Below are 16,459 nucleotides of genomic sequence, written 5' to 3'. Positions count from 1 at the left end.
GGTTATCAGAAGGGGGAAAGGAGAAGATTAATTGTGTGTCGTCTGTATAGCAATGATAGGAGAGACCATGTGAGGATATGACAGAGCCAAGTGACTTGGTGTATAGCGAGAATAGGAGAGGGCCTAGAACAGAGCCCTGGGGGACACCAGTGGTGAGAGCACGTGGTGCGGAGACAGATTCTCGCCACGCCACCTGGTAGGAGCGACCTGTCAGGTAGGACGCAATCCAAGCGTGGGCCGCGCCGGAGATGCCCAACTCTGAGAGGGTGGAGAGGAGGATCTGATGGTTCACAGTATCAAAGGCAGCCGATAGGTCTAGAAGGATGAGAGCAGAGGAGAGAGAGTTAGCTTTAGCAGTGCGGAGCGCCTCCGTGACACAGAGAAGAGCAGTCTCAGTTGAATGACCAGTCTTGAAACCTGACTGATTTGGATCAAGAAGGTCATTCTGAGAGAGATAGCAGGAGAGCTGGCCAAGGACGGCACGTTCAAGAGTTTTGGAGAGAAAAGAAAGAAGGGATACTGGTCTGTAGTTGTTGACATCGGAGGGATCGAGTATAGGTTTTTTCAGAAGGGGTGCAACTCTCGCTCTCTTGAAGACGGAAGGGGCGTAGCCAGCGGTCAAGGATGAGTTGATGAGCGAGGTGAGGTAAGGGAGAAGGTCTCCGGAAATGGTCTGGAGAAGAGAGGAGGGGATGGGGTCAAGCGGGCAGGTTGTTGGGCGGCCGGCCGTCACAAGACGCGAGATTTCATCTGGAGAGAGAGGGGAGAAAGAGGTCAAAGCACAGGGTAGGGCAGTGTGAGCAGGACCAGCGGTGTCGTTTGACTTAGCAAATGAGGATCGGATGTCGTCGACCTTCTTTTCAAAATGGTTGACGAAGTCATCCGCAGAGAGGGAGGAGGGGGGGGGGGGAGGATTCAGGAGGGAGGGGAAGGTGGCAAAGAGCTTCCTAGGGTTAGAGGCAGATGCTTGGAATTTAGAGTGGTAGAAAGTGGCTTTAGCAGCAGAGACAGAAGAGGAAAATGTAGAGAGGAGGGAGTGAAAGGATGCCAGGTCCGCAGGGAGGCGAGTTTTCCTCCATTTCCGCTCGGCTGCCCGGAGCCCTGTTCTGTGAGCTCGCAATGAGTCGTCGAGCCACGGAGCAGGAGGGGAGGACCGAGCCGGCCTGGAGGATAGGGGACATAGAGAATCAAAGGATGCAGAAAGGGAGGAGAGGAGGGTTGAGGAGGCAGAATCAGGAGATAGGTTGGAGAAGGTTTGAGCAGAGGGAAGAGATGATAGGATGGAAGAGGAGAGAGTAGCGGGGGAGAGAGAGTGAAGGTTGGGACGGCGCAATACCATCCGAGTAGGGGAAGAGTGAGAAGTGTTGGATGAGAGCGAGAGGGAAAAGGATGCAAGGTAGTGGTCGGAGACTTGGAGGGGAGTTGCAATGAGATTAGTGGAAGAACAGCATCTAGTGAAGATGAGGTCAAGCGTATTGCCTGCCTTGTGAGTAGGGGGGGACGGTGAGAGGGTGAGGTCAAAAGAGGAGAGGAGTGGAAAGAAGGAGGCAGAGAGGAATGAGTCAAAGGTAGACGTGGGGAGGTTAAAGTCACCCAGAACTGTGAGAGGTGAGCCATCCTCAGGAAAGGAACTTATCAAGGCGTCAAGCTCATTGATGAACTCTCCAAGGGAACCTGGAGGGCGATAAATGATAAGGATGTTATGCTTGAAAGGGCTGGTAACTGTGACAGCATGGAATTCAAAGGAGGCGATAGACAGATGGGTCAGGGGAGAAAGAGAGAATGTCCACTTGGGAGAGATGAGGATCCCAGTGCCACCACCCCGCTGACCAGAAGCTCTCGGGGTGTGTGCGAGAACACGTGGGCAGACGAGGAGAGAGCAGTAGGAGTAGCAGTGTTATCTGTGGTAATCCATGTTTCTGTCAGCGCCAAGAAGTCGAGGGACTGGAGGGTAGCATAGGCTGAGATGAACTCTGCCTTGTTGGCCGCAGACCGGCAGTTCCAGAGGCTGCCGGAGACCTGGAACTCCACGTGGGTCGTGCGCGCTGGGACCACCAGGTTAGAGTGACAGCGGCCACGCGGTGTGAAGCGTTTGTGTGGCCTGTGCAGAGGGGAGAGAACAGGGATAGACAGACACATAGTTGACAGGCTACAGAAGAGGCTACGCTAATGCAAAGGAGATTGGAATGACAAGTGGACTACACGTCTCGAATGTTCAGAAAGTTAAGCTTACGTTGCAAAAATCTTATTGACTAAAATGATTAAAATGATACAGTACTGCTGGCTGGTGAAGTAGGCTAGCTAGCAGTGGCTGCGTTGTTGACTTTGTTTGAAAGTGTAGCTGGCTAGGTAACCTCGATCGTTTCAGTACTACACCTTATCATGATACAAAGGCAACTATGTAGCTAGCTAACATAACACTAATCAAGACGTTCCTTTGTAATGTATTTTGTTTCTACAATGCTGCTCGTCGGTAATGGTTGGCTAGGTTTGGAAATGACGTCGCGGGGGACGAAAATAGCTGGCCAGCTAACCTCGATAATTACTCTAAACTACACAATTATCAAACTATGACAAACTATGACAAAGACAACTTATTGACAAAAATGACTAAAATGATACAGTACTGCTGGCTGGTAAAGTAGGCTAGCTAGCAGTGGCTGCGTTGTTGACTTTGTTTGAAAGTGTAGCTGGCTAGGTAACCTCGATAGTTTCAGTGCTACACCTTATCATGATACAGAGGCAACTATGTAGCTAGCTAAAAAATTGCTCAGATCAAACAAATCAAACCGTTGTAATGTAATGAGATGTAATATTACCTGCGGAGTGGAGTGCAGCACGACTACTCGCTCCAAACTTACAGTAGTAGTGAATCCCACTATAACCCTTAGTCCCTACTCCCTACTCACTATCTACAGTCAGACTGGGGCTGAATCCCACTATAACCCTTAGTCCCTACTCCCTACTCACTATCTACAGTCACACTGGGGCTGAATCCCACTATAACCCTTAGTCCCTACTCCCTATCTACTGTCAGACTGGGGCTGAATCCCACTATAACCCTTAGTTCCTACTCCCTACTCACTATCTACTGTCACACTGGGGCTGAATCCCACTATATCCCTTAGTCCCTACTCCCTACTCACTATCTACTGTCAGACTGGGGCTGAATCCCACTATAACCCTTAGTCCCTACTCACTATCTACAGTCAGACTGGGGCTGAATCCCACTATAACCCTTAGCTCCTACTCCCTACTCACGATCTACAGTCAGACTGGGGCTGAATCCCACTATAACCCTTAGCCCCTACTCCCTACTCACTATCTACTGTCACACTGGGGCTGAATCCCACTATAACCCTTAGCCCCTACTCCCTACTCACTATCTACAGTCACACTGGGGCTGAATCCCACTATAACCCTTAGCCCCTACTCCCTATCTACTGTCAGACTGGGGCTGAATCCCACTATAACCCTTAGTTCCTACTCCCTACTCACTATCTACTGTCACACTGGGGCTGAATCCCACTATAACCCTTAGCCCCTACTCCCTACTCACTATCTACTATCAGACTGGGCCCGAATCCCACTATAACCCTTAGTTCCTACTCCCTACTCACTATCTACTATCAGACTGGGCCCGAATCCCACTATAACCCTTAGCCCCTACTCCCTATCTACTGTCACACTGGGGCTGAATCCCACTATAACCCTTAGCCCCTACTCCCTACTCACTATCTACTGTCAGACTGGGGCTGAATCCCACTATAACCCTTAGTTCCTACTCCCTACTCACTATCTACTGTCAGACTGGGGCTGTATCCCACTATAACCCTTAGTTCCTACTCCCTACTCACTATCTACTGTCACACTGGGGCTGAATCCCACTATAACCCTTAGCCCCTACTCCCTACTCACTATCTACAGTCACACTGGGGCTGAATCCCACTATAACCCTTAGCCCCTACTCCCTATCTACTGTCAGACTGGGGCTGAATCCCACTATAACCCTTAGTTCCTACTCCCTACTCACTATCTACTGTCACACTGGGGCTGAATCCCACTATAACCCTTAGCCCCTACTCCCTACTCACTATCTACTATCAGACTGGGCCCGAATCCCACTATAACCCTTAGTTCCTACTCCCTACTCACTATCTACTATCAGACTGGGCCCGAATCCCACTATAACCCTTAGCCCCTACTCCCTATCTACTGTCACACTGGGGCTGAATCCCACTATAACCCTTAGCCCCTACTCCCTACTCACTATCTACTGTCAGACTGGGGCTGAATCCCACTATAACCCTTAGTTCCTACTCCCTACTCACTATCTACTGTCAGACTGGGGCTGTATCCCACTATAACCCTTAGTTCCTACTCCCTACTCACTATCTACTGTCAGACTGGGGCTGAATCCCACTATAACCCTTAGCCCCTACTCCCTACTCCCTACTCACTATCTACTGTCAGACTGGGGCTGAATCCCACTATAACCCTTAGTTCCTACTCCCTACTCACTATCTACTGTCAGACTGGGGCTGAATCCCACTATAACCCTTAGCCCCTACTCCCTACTCACTATCTACAGTCACACTGGGGCTGAATCCCACTATAACCCTTAGCCCCTAGTCCCTACTCACTATCTACAGTCACACTGGGGCTGAATCCCACTATAACCCTTAGCCCCTACTCCCTACTCACTATCTACTGTCAGACTGGGGCTGAATCCCACTATAACCCTTAGTCCCTACTCCCTACTCACTATCTACTGTCAGACTGGGGCTGAATCCCACTATAACCCTTAGTCCCTACTCCCTACTCACTATCTACAGTCATGCTGAGGCTGAATCCCACTATAACCCTTAGCCCCTACTCACTATCTACAGTCACACTGGGGCTGAATCCCACTATAACCCTTAGCCCCTACTCCCTACTCACTATCTACTGTCACACTGGGGCTGAATCCCACTATAACCCTTAGTCCCTACTCCCTACTCACTATCTGCAGTCACACTGGGGCCGAATCCCACTATAACCCTTAGCTCCTACTCCCTACTCACTATCTACAGTCACACTGGGGCTGAATCCCACTATAACCCTTAGCCCCTACTCCCTACTCACTATCTACAGTCACACTGGGGCTGAATCCCACTATAACCCTTAGTCCCTACTCCCTACTCACTATCTACTGTCAGACTGGGGCTGAATCCCACTATAACCCTTAGTCCCTACTCCCTAGGCTCCTCTGTATATCTGAGAAGACCGTGAAGGTTTAACCAATGTGATGATTGGTTCTCCTTGCCTTCTAAAAGCCTTGGTGGATGTTTGGCCATATTGCTTACAGACACCTATCCAATCATTGTGGACCTGAGGGAGTGCTGTAGCGTGTACAGTATGTGGATGAAGGCTGTCAGTAGGTTTGTGGACCTGAGGGAGTGCTGTAGAGTGTACAGTATGTGGATGAAGGCTGTCAGTAGGTTTGTGGACCTGAGGGAGTGCTGTAGAGTGTACAGTATGTGGATGAAGGCTGTCAGTAGGTGTGTAGACCTGAGGGAGTGCTGTAGAGTGTACAGTATGTGGATGAAGGCTGTCAGTAGGTTTGTGGACCTGAGGGAGTGCTGTAGAGTGTACAGTATGTGGATGAAGGCTGTCAGTAGGTTTGTGGACCTGAGGGAGTGCTGTAGAGTGTACAGTATGTGGATGAAGGCTGTCAGTAGGTTTGTGGACCTGAGGGAGTGCTGTAGAGTGTACAGTATGTGGATGAAGGCTGTCAGTAGGTTTGTGGACCTGAGGGAGTGCTGTAGAGTGTACAGTATGTGGATGAAGGCTGTCAGTAGGTTTGTGGACCTGAGGGAGTGCTGTAGAGTGTACAGTATGTGGATGAAGGCTGTCAGTAGGTTTGTGGACCTGAGGGAGTGCTGTAGAGTGTACAGTATGTGGATGAAGGCTGTCAGTAGGTGTGTGGACCTGAGGGAGTGCTGTAGCGTGTACAGTATGTGGATGAAGGCTGTCAGTAGGTTTGTGGACCTGAGGGAGTGCTGTAGAGTGTACAGTATGTGGATGAAGGCTGTCAGTAGGTTTGTGGACCTGAGGGAGTGCTGTAGAGTGTACAGTATGTGGATGAAGGCTGTCAGTAGGTGTGTGGACCTGAGGGAGTGCTGTAGAGTGTACAGTATGTGGGTGAAGGCTGTCAGTAGGTTTGTGGACCTGAGGGAGTGCTGTAGAGTGTACAGTATGTGGGTGAAGGCTGTCAGTAGGTTTGTGGACCTGAGGGAGTGCTGTAGAGTGTACAGTATGTGGATGAAGGCTGTCAGTAGGTTTGTGGACCTGAGGGAGTGCTGTAGAGTGTACAGTATGTGGATGAAGGCTGTCAGTAGGTTTGTGGACCTGAGGGAGTGCTGTAGAGTGTACAGTATGTGGATGAAGGCTGTCAGTAGGTTTGTGGACCTGAGGGAGTGCTGTAGAGTGTACAGTATGTGGATGAAGGCTGTCAGTAGGTTTGTGGACCTGAGGGAGTGCTGTAGAGTGTACAGTATGTGGATGAAGGCTGTCAGTAGGTTTGTGGACCTGAGGGAGTGCTGTAGAGTGTACAGTATGTGGATGAAGGCTGTCAGTAGGTTTGTGGACCTGAGGGAGTGCTGTAGAGTGTACAGTATGTGGATGAAGGCTGTCAGTAGGTTTGTGGACCTGAGGGAGTGCTGTAGAGTGTACAGTATGTGGATGAAGGCTGTCGGTAGGTTTGTGGACCTGAGGGAGTGCTGTAGAGTGTACAGTATGTGGATGAAGGCCGTCGGTAGGTGTGTGGACCTGAGGGAGTGCTGTAGAGTGTACAGTATGTGGATGAAGGCTGTCAGTAGGTTTGTGGACCTGAGGGAGTGCTGTAGAGTGTACAGTATGTGGATGAAGGCTGTCAGTAGGTTTGTGGACCTGAGGGAGTGCTGTAGAGTGTACAGTATGTGGGTGAAGGCTGTCAGTAGGTTTGTGGACCTGAGGGAGTGCTGTAGAGTGTACAGTATGTGGATGAAGGCTGTCAGTAGGTTTGTGGACCTGAGGGAGTGCTGTAGAGTGTACAGTATGTGGATGAAGGCTGTCAGTAGGTTTGTGGACCTGAGGGAGTGCTGTAGAGTGTACAGTATGTGGATGAAGGCTGTCAGTAGGTTTGTGGACCTGAGGGAGTGCTGTAGAGTGTACAGTATGTGGATGAAGGCTGTCAGTAGGTTTGTGGACCTGAGGGAGTGCTGTAGAGTGTACAGTATGTGGATGAAGGCTGTCAGTAGGTTTGTGGACCTGAGGGAGTGCTGTAGAGTGTACAGTATGTGGATGAAGGCTGTCAGTAGGTTTGTGGACCTGAGGGAGTGCTGTAGAGTGTACAGTATGTGGATGAAGGCTGTCAGTAGGTTTGTGGACCTGAGGGAGTGCTGTAGAGTGTACAGTATGTGGATGAAGGCTGTCAGTAGGTTTGTGGACCTGAGGGAGTGCTGTAGAGTGTACAGTATGTGGATGAAGGCTGTCAGTAGGTTTGTGGACCTGAGGGAGTGCTGTAGAGTGTACAGTATGTGGATGAAGGCTGTCAGTAGGTTTGTGGACCTGAGGGAGTGCTGTAGAGTGTACAGTATGTGGATGAAGGCTGTCGGTAGGTTTGTGGACCTGAGGGAGTGCTGTAGAGTGTACAGTATGTGGATGAAGGCTGTCAGTAGGTGTGTGGACCTGAGGGAGTGCTGTAGAGTGTACAGTATGTGGATGAAGGCTGTCAGTAGGTTTGTAGACCTGAGGGAGTGCTGTAGCGTGTACAGTATGTGGATGAAGGCTGTCAGTAGGTTTGTGGACCTGAGGGAGTGCTGTAGAGTGTACAGTATGTGGATGAAGGCTGTCAGTAGGTGTGTGGACCTGAGGGAGTGCTGTAGCGTGTACAGTATGTGGATGAAGGCTGTCAGTAGGTTTGTGGACCTGAGGGAGTGCTGAAGAGTGTACAGTATGTGGATGAAGGCTGTCAGTAGGTGTGTGGACCTGAGGGAGTGCTGTAGAGTGTACAGTATGTGGATGAAGGCTGTCAGTAGGTTTGTGGACCTGAGGGAGTGCTGTAGAGTGTACAGTATGTGGATGAAGGCTGTCAGTAGGTTTGTGGACCTGAGGGAGTGCTGTAGAGTGTACAGTATGTGGATGAAGGCTGTCAGTAGGTGTGTGGACCTGAGGGAGTGCTGTAGAGTGTACAGTATGTGGATGAAGGCTGTCAGTAGGTGTGTGGACCTGAGGGAGTGCTGTAGCGTGTACAGTATGTGGATGAAGGCTGTCAGTAGGTTTGTGGACCTGAGGGAGTGCTGAAGAGTGTACAGTATGTGGATGAAGGCTGTCAGTAGGTGTGTGGACCTGAGGGAGTGCTGTAGAGTGTACAGTATGTGGATGAAGGCTGTCAGTAGGTTTGTGGACCTGAGGGAGTGCTGTAGAGTGTACAGTATGTGGATGAAGGCTGTCAGTAGGTTTGTGGACCTGAGGGAGTGCTGTAGAGTGTACAGTATGTGGATGAAGGCTGTCAGTAGGTGTGTGGACCTGAGGGAGTGCTGTAGAGTGTACAGTATGTGGATGAAGGCTGTCAGTAGGTTTGTGGACCTGAGGGAGTGCTGTAGAGTGTACAGTATGTGGATGAAGGCTGTCAGTAGGTGTGTGGACCTGAGGGAGTGCTGTAGAGTGTACAGTATGTGGATGAAGGCTGTCAGTAGGTTTGTGGACCTGAGGGAGTGCTGTAGAGTGTACAGTATGTGGATGAAGGCTGTCAGTAGGTTTGTGGACCTGAGGGAGTGCTGTAGAGTGTACAGTATGTGGATGAAGGCTGTCAGTAGGTGTGTGGACCTGAGGGAGTGCTGTAGAGTGTACAGTATGTGGATGAAGGCTGTCAGTAGGTTTGTGGACCTGAGGGAGTGCTGTAGAGTGTACAGTATGTGGATGAAGGCTGTCAGTAGGTTTGTGGACCTGAGGGAGTGCTGTAGAGTGTACAGTATGTGGATGAAGGCTGTCAGTAGGTGTGTGGACCTGAGGGAGTGCTGTAGAGTGTACAGTATGTGGATGAAGGCTGTCAGTAGGTTTGTGGACCTGAGGGAGTGCTGTAGAGTGTACAGTATGTGGATGAAGGCTGTCAGTAGGTTTGTGGACCTGAGGGAGTGCTGTAGAGTGTACAGTATGTGGATGAAGGCTGTCAGTAGGTGTGTGGACCTGAGGGAGTGCTGTAGAGTGTACAGTATGTGGATGAAGGCTGTCAGTAGGTTTGTGGACCTGAGGGAGTGCTGTAGAGTGTACAGTATGTGGATGAAGGCTGTCAGTAGGTTTGTGGACCTGAGGGAGTGCTGTAGAGTGTACAGTATGTGGATGAAGGCTGTCAGTAGGTTTGTGGACCTGAGGGAGTGCTGTAGAGTGTACAGTATGTGGATGAAGGCTGTCAGTAGGTTTGTGGACCTGAGGGAGTGCTGTAGAGTGTACAGTATGTGGATGAAGGCCGTCGGTAGGTTTTAAGCCACATAATGAGAAGCTAATGTCAGCTAAATGAACCACCTCGTCCGCTACATTCCTTTAACATCCCCTTCAGCAGGAGCTAGCAGACAATGCAATTATATCAAACGGTTTTCCGACTCCTAATAAATAGGATCTTCAAGGTTACAGAGGAAAGTGCAGTACTGTGAGTTCCTCTGTGCTCCAGTTAGCTGGTCTGTCTCTTATCGTTGAGATTCTCTGGAATGAGGAAGGAACGAGGGAACAGCCCCTCCACAACCTACAGATGTATGATACCTGCTGCTGGCTTTGGTTCCTGACAAAAACATCTATGTGAGGGTTTTCTGCTAAACATATATTTTTTAATATAACTTTTATTTAACTAGGCAAGTCAGTTAAGAACAAATTCTTATTTACAATGACGGCCTACCGGGGAACAGTGGGTTAACTGCCTTGTTCAGGGGCAGAACAACAGATTTTTACCTTGTCAGCTCGGGGATTCGATCCAGCAACCTTTCGGGTTACTGACCCAACTCTCTAACCACTAGGCTACCTGCCTGCCCCTACACTCAAACCACTAGGCTACTGTTAAGAGAATTATGTTCTCAATGTTAACTTGAATTAAAATACTCAGTCTGCCATCCAGAATGTGTAAGATTCTGGTGTAATAACACAGACAGAGGACCAGTTTACAAGAATCAGAATGTTTATTCAGGACAACGTTCTACATTTCATTGTACAGAGACATCATTAAATACCAGGCTCCTTATTTACACACATTACACACTACACGAAGGAGAGTTAATTGTTCGTCCCCAGAACTCTCAACACCGTAAATTGTTACCCAGCCGACAGTTTCATATCTCTTAGATTAGGGAAACCTAGAGGGTTCAAGCTAGGTCAGGTCAACCACAGTTTAACAGTTCTTTATGTTTACTTAAACACACAGACCCCCATTCCTCTCCTATTCTAGTCAATCTCATGAGATTTATGCTCAACCCTTTAGTTACTTATGCTACAGGCTATATAGACCATATCCCTAAATTCAGGGTAGAATTATTTAATCATTTACACTCAAGCAGGAATTCCTTTAACAGCTACCTGCCGTCCCTACGCTCTAACCACTAGTCTACCTGCCGCCCCTACACTCTAACCACTAGGCTACCTGCCGCCCCTACACTCTAACCACTAGTCTACCTGCCGCCCCTACACTCTAACCACTAGACTACCTGCCGTCCCTACACTCTAACCACTAGGCTACCTGCCGCCCCTACACTCTAACCACTAGGCTACCTGACATCCCTACACTCTAACCACTAGGCTACCTGCCATCCCTACACTCTAACCACTAGGCTACCTGCCGCCCCTACACTCTAACCACTAGTCTACCTGCCGTCCCTACACTCTAACCACTAGGCTACCTGCCGCCCCTACACTCTAACCACTAGTCTACCTGCCGCCCCTACACTCTAACCACTAGTCTACCTGCCGTCCCTACGCTCTAACCACTAGTCTACCTGCCGCCCCTACACTCTAACCACTAGGCTACCTGCCGCCCCTACACTCTAACCACTAGTCTACCTGCCGTCCCTACACTCTAACCACTAGTCTACCTGCCGTCCCTACACTCTAACCACTAGTCTACCTGCCTGCCCCTACACTAACCACTAGTCTACCTGCCGTCCCTACACTCTAACCACTAGTCTACCTGCCGTCCCGAAACTCTAACCACTAGGCTACCTGCCGTCCCTACACTCTAACCACTAGTCTACCTGCCTGTCCCTACACTCTAACCACTAGTCTACCTGCCTGTCCCTACACTCTAACCACTAGTCTACCTGCCTGTCCCCACACTCTAACCACTAGTCTACCTGCCGTCCCTACACTCTAACCACTAGTCTACCTGCCGTCCCTACACTCTAACCACTAGTCTACCTGCCTGCCCCTACACTCTAACCACTAGGCTACCTGCCGCCCCTATACTCTAACCACTAGGCTACCTGCCGCTCCTACACTCTAACCACTAGTCTACCTGCCTGCCCCTACACTCTAACCACTAGTCTACCTGCCCCTATACTCTAACCACTAGGCTACCTGCCGCCCCTATACTCTAACCACTAGGCTACCTGCCGCTCCTACACTCTAACCACTAGTCTACCTGCCTGCCCCTACACTCTAACCACTAGTCTACCTGCCCCTATACTCTAACCACTAGGCTACCTGCCGCCCCTATACTCTAACCACTAGGCTACCTGCCGTCCCTACACTCTAACCACTAGTCTACCTGCCGTCCCTACACTCTAACCACTAGGCTACCTGCCGTCCCTACGCTCTAACCACTAGTCTACCTGCCGTCCCTACGCTCTAACCACTAGGCTACCTGCCGTCCCTACGCTCTAACCACTAGTCTACCTGCCGTCCCTACACTCTAACCACAAGGCTACCTGCCGTCCCTACACTTTAACCACTAGGCTACCTGCCGTCCCTACACTCTAACTACTAGTCTACCTGCCGCCCCTACACTCTAACCACTTGGCTACCTGCCGTCCCTACACTCTAACCACTAGGCTACCTGCCGCCCCTACACTCTAACCACTAGTCTACCTGCCGTCCCTACACTCTAACCACAAGGCTACCTGCCGTCCCTACACTTTAACCACTAGGCTACCTGCCGTCCCTACACTTTAACCACTAGTCTACCTGCCGCCCCTACACTCTAACCACTAGGCTACCTGCCTGCCCCTACACTCTAACCACTAGGCTACCTGCCGTCCCTACACTCTAACCACTAGGCTACCTGCCGTCCCTACACTCTAACCACTAGTCTACCTGCCGTCCCTACACTCTAACCACTAGACTACCTGCCGTCCCTACACTCTAACCACTAGACTACCTGCCGTCCCTACACTCTAACCACTAGTCTACCTGCCGTCCCTACACTCTAACCACTAGTCTACCTGCCGTCCCTACACTCTAACCACTAGTCTACCTGCCGTCCCTACACTCTAACCACTAGGCTACCTGCCGTCCCTCCACTCTAACCACTAGTCTACCTGCCGTCCCTACACTCTAACCACTAGACTACCTGCCTGTCCCTACACTCTAACCACTAGGCTACCTGCCGTCCCTACACTCTAACCACTAGTCTACCTACCGTCCCTACACTCTAACCACTAGGCTACCTGCCTGTCCCTACACTCTAACCACTAGTCTACCTGCCTGTCCCTACACTCTAACCACTAGTCTACCTGCCGTCCCTACACTCTAACCACTAGTCTACCTGCCGTCCCTACACTCTAACCACTAGGCTACCTGCCGTCCCTACACTCTAACCACTAGGCTACCTGCCGTCCCTACACTCTAACCACTAGACTACCTGCCTGTCCCTACACTCTAACCACTAGGCTACCTGCCGTCCCTACACTCTAACCACTAGTCTACCTACCGTCCCTACACTCTAACCACTAGGCTACCTGCCTGTCCCTACACTCTAACCACTAGTCTACCTGCCTGTCCCTACACTCTAACCACTAGTCTACCTGCCGTCCCTACACTCTAACCACTAGGCTACCTGCCTGTCCCTATGATGCTGTTAACACGGTCGGGTTTTAAAGCTGCACGTCACTGTGTCACACTAATACATGGACAACAGGCTCTCTAGTTAAACAACTGTGGCTTTATAGAGGCTTCATAACATGTTCATAAGCACTACACATAGATGCAACTATGTTTTATCCATCTTTCATTCTCTATGTTCAGCAGGATTCAGGGTTCTCTACGTTCTTCAGGGTTCTCTACGTTCTGCAGGATATTGCAGAGCACTGATGCACATTCCACAGTGACATGATTCTTTCGACTTTGCCCAAGCGCCTGCCACAGTCTAGAGGTGTCCTGCTTTATGGAGGCAGTAAAGAGTTTACCTGGAAAGAGTGCTTTCATTATAGACTGATTAGATACACCTACACATCCTTTCACAACTAACAACACAAACCTCTGATGACAGTAATACTGCTTTTACACTGTCCTTTTCCCTTTAGTGCACTACTATTAACTAGGACCCATAAGGGTCTGGTCCCAAGTAGTGCACAGAGAAAAGGGTTCCATTTGGGACATAATTAGTGTTCGCTCTGAAATGAAACAAACGTTGAATTGAAAAAAAGTCTCTCAGACCTTCAACATTTGTTTTGACAACATCAAGGGGGAAAAATGTGCCAATGAATAAAGGACGTCTCCTCTCTCTGTCTCCTCTCTCTGTCTCCTCTCTCTGTCTCCTCTCTCTGTCTCCTCTCTCTGTCTCCTCTCTCTGTCTCCTCTCTCTGTCTCCTCTCTCTGTCTCCTCTCTCTGTCTCCTCTCTCTGTCTCCTCTCTCTGTCTCCTCTCTCTGTCTCCTCTCTCTGTCTCCTCTCTCTGTCTCCTCTCTCTGTCTCCTCTCTCTGTCTCCTCTCTCTGTCTCCTCTCGCTGTCTCTCCTCTCGCTGTCTCCCCTCTCGCTGTCTCCCCTCTCTCTGTCTCCCCTCTCTCTGTCTCCCCTCTCTCTGTCTCCCCTCTCTCTGTCTCCTCTCTCGCTGTCTCCTCTCGCTGTCTCTCTCTGTCTCTTTGTCTCTCAGTGAGTCCCACTAAAGAGATCAAGTTGATAGTGGGTATCCGTCGTAGCAGCATGAGCAGCAGCTGTGGTAGCAGTGGTTACTATAGCAGCAGCCCCACCCTCAGTAGCAGCCCCCCGGTGCTCTGTAACCCAAAGTCAGGTAAGAGGCTCTCCGTTCTCCCAGGGTGACCTTACACACACACACACACACACACACCCACAGTCAGGTAAGAGTGTGAATAGGAGCCCTGTGCACAGCAGTGTGTCTTCAATGTGCTGGTACCCTCTCCTCCCCAAGACTGATGGTCTGAACTACTGACTATCCAGAACACATGGAAAAACACTTGGAGGGTTTTGGATCCTCACTTTAGGTAACGGTATCATGCAGATAGAACCAGGCTGTTCTGGACTGCTGTCTGTACCAGTGACTAGTGGTCACACGGGCAGAACCAGGCTGTTCTGGACTGCTGTCTGTACCAGTGACTAGTGGTCACACGGGCAGAACCAGGCTGTTCTGGACTGCTGTCTGTACCAGTGACTAGTGGTCACACGGGCAGAACCAGGCTGTTCTGGACTGCTGTCTGTACCAGTGACTAGTGGTCACACGGGCAGAACCAGGCTGTTCTGGACTGCTGTCTGTACCAGTGACTAGTGGTCACACGGGCAGAACCAGGCTGTTCTGGACTTCTGTCTGTACCAGTGACTAGTGGTCACACGGGCAGAACCAGGCTGTTCTGGACTGCTGTCTGTACCAGTGACTAGTGGTCACACGGGCAGAACCAGGCTGTTCTGGACTGCTGTCTGTACCAGTGACTAGTGGTCACGGGCAGAACCAGGCTGTTCTGGACTGCTGTCTGTACTAGTGACTAGTGCCTACAGCTACATGACATCTTGAGTCTTGGAAGAATCACACCACATGTGGTTCAGCCACAGTGCAGTGGAGCATCTCATCATCTGTAAGATGATCTCATGGCTGTATTATCTGAAGTGTACAATCTGTTTAACCCTTTAGTTTTCTATCCTGTGGGTCAGACTTCTAAACCCTTCTCCATTCTGCTGTCTTTTAGCCTAAAGATATCCAGGCTCTAGTCTTGTATAGAAGGCTGTGTTTCAGATATCCAGGCTCTAGTCTTGTGTAGAAGGCTGTGTTTCAGATATCCAGGCTCTAGTCTTGTATAGAAGGCTGTGTTTCAGATATCCAGGCTCTAGTCTTGTGTAGAAGGCTATGTACTCAGAATATTGAAAAATGTGCTTTCTCCGTAAAGCTATTTTAAAATCTGACACAGCGGTTGCATCAAGGAGTAGTGTATCTATAATTCTTTAAATAATTGTTATGTATTTTGTCAACGTTTATGATGAGTATTTTTGTAAATTGATGTGCTCATTCACCGGAAGTTTTTGGTGGGAATACATTTTCTGAACATCACGCGCCAATGTAAAATGCTGTTTTTGGATATAAATATGAACTTTATCGAACAAAACATACATGTATTGTGTAACATGAAGTCCTAGGAGTGTCATCTGATGAAGATCATCAAAGGTTAGTGATTCATTTAGCTGTATTTGGGGTTTTTGTGACACATCTCCTTGCTTGGAAAATGTCTGTGGTTATTTTTGTCTATGTACTCCCCTAACATAATCTAATGTTTTGCTTTCGCTGTAAAGCCTTTTTGAAATTGGACAATGTGGTTCCATTAAGGAGAAGTGTATCTTTAAAATGGTGTAAAATAGTCGTATGTTTTAGAAATTGAAATTATTAGATTTTTTATGTTTTGTATTTCGCGCCCTGCAGTTCCATTGGATGTTGGCTAGGCTGGTTCCGCTAGCGGAACGTCTGTCCTCAACAGGTGTGTGTAGCTGTGTGTCAATGCTGTCTTCGGGACATTGTGTTCTCCTATTTCTCTGAACGAGAGAGAAGGATGTTGAAAGCGGCTGTTGAAAGTTGTGAGTCTGTGGGTGACAGGGTTTGAGGCCAGGGTTAGGTCAGGGGAAAGTTGTGGGTGACAGGGTTTGAGGCCAGGGTTAGGTCAGGGGAATGTTGTGTGTTTTTGTCTGTGACCGTAAACGTTTCATTAGCTAGTGTGCGAGCGTGCATGGATATTTCAGGTTAGCCACGGGGGAGTCCTGCTATTTCTTCCTGTTGAACTCTCTCCTGACCTCACCTACAACATGAGCTGAGAAATGGAAAGTGTGTGTCTACAGTATGAACCATATGACCCAATAAGGGTTGTTCTAGCAAGAGCTGGAACAGGGGGAGTAGCCCTTAGTTGGCAGTCACATACACACACAAATATACACACACAGAGACACTCACTCACTGTGGGGCAGCTGGGGACTTACACCAGCAGACCTGCCTGAGGTGCTGCACTCCCCACTGAGACAGAGGGGGACT

At 49.6% G+C, this 16,459-nt stretch overlaps 2 protein-coding genes across 5 annotated transcripts in view; both read left to right on the top strand.

Moving 5' to 3' along the window:
- Positions 1-16,459, top strand: part of LOC106572931 (DEP domain-containing mTOR-interacting protein) — a 62,841-nt gene that overhangs the window by 28,701 nt on the left and 17,681 nt on the right. For 3 of the 4 annotated variants that reach the window (XM_082975958.1, XM_082975957.1, XM_082975956.1), the window contains exon 8: positions 14,090-14,227. The exons of the other annotated variant lie outside the window; for it this stretch is intronic. In XM_082975958.1, coding sequence (XP_082832084.1) covers positions 14,090-14,227 — 138 coding nt within the window. The remainder of the gene's footprint in view (positions 1-14,089; positions 14,228-16,459) is intronic. 4 annotated transcript variants of the gene reach the window in all.
- LOC145879603 (uncharacterized) lies at positions 5,041-7,965 on the top strand. The gene is made up of 2 exons (XM_082975955.1): positions 5,041-6,680; positions 6,801-7,965. Exons 1-2 carry the CDS (start codon positions 5,398-5,400, stop codon positions 7,963-7,965), a joined length of 2,448 nt encoding a protein of 815 aa, XP_082832081.1. The 5' UTR covers positions 5,041-5,397.

This window comes from Salmo salar, chromosome 05, assembly GCF_965601325.2.
Source record: "Salmo salar chromosome 05, fSalSal1, whole genome shotgun sequence".
NCBI lineage: Eukaryota > Metazoa > Chordata > Actinopteri > Salmoniformes > Salmonidae > Salmo > Salmo salar.
Note: the sequence above shows the minus strand (reverse complement) of the source record. Positions and strands in the feature narration are given on the sequence as shown.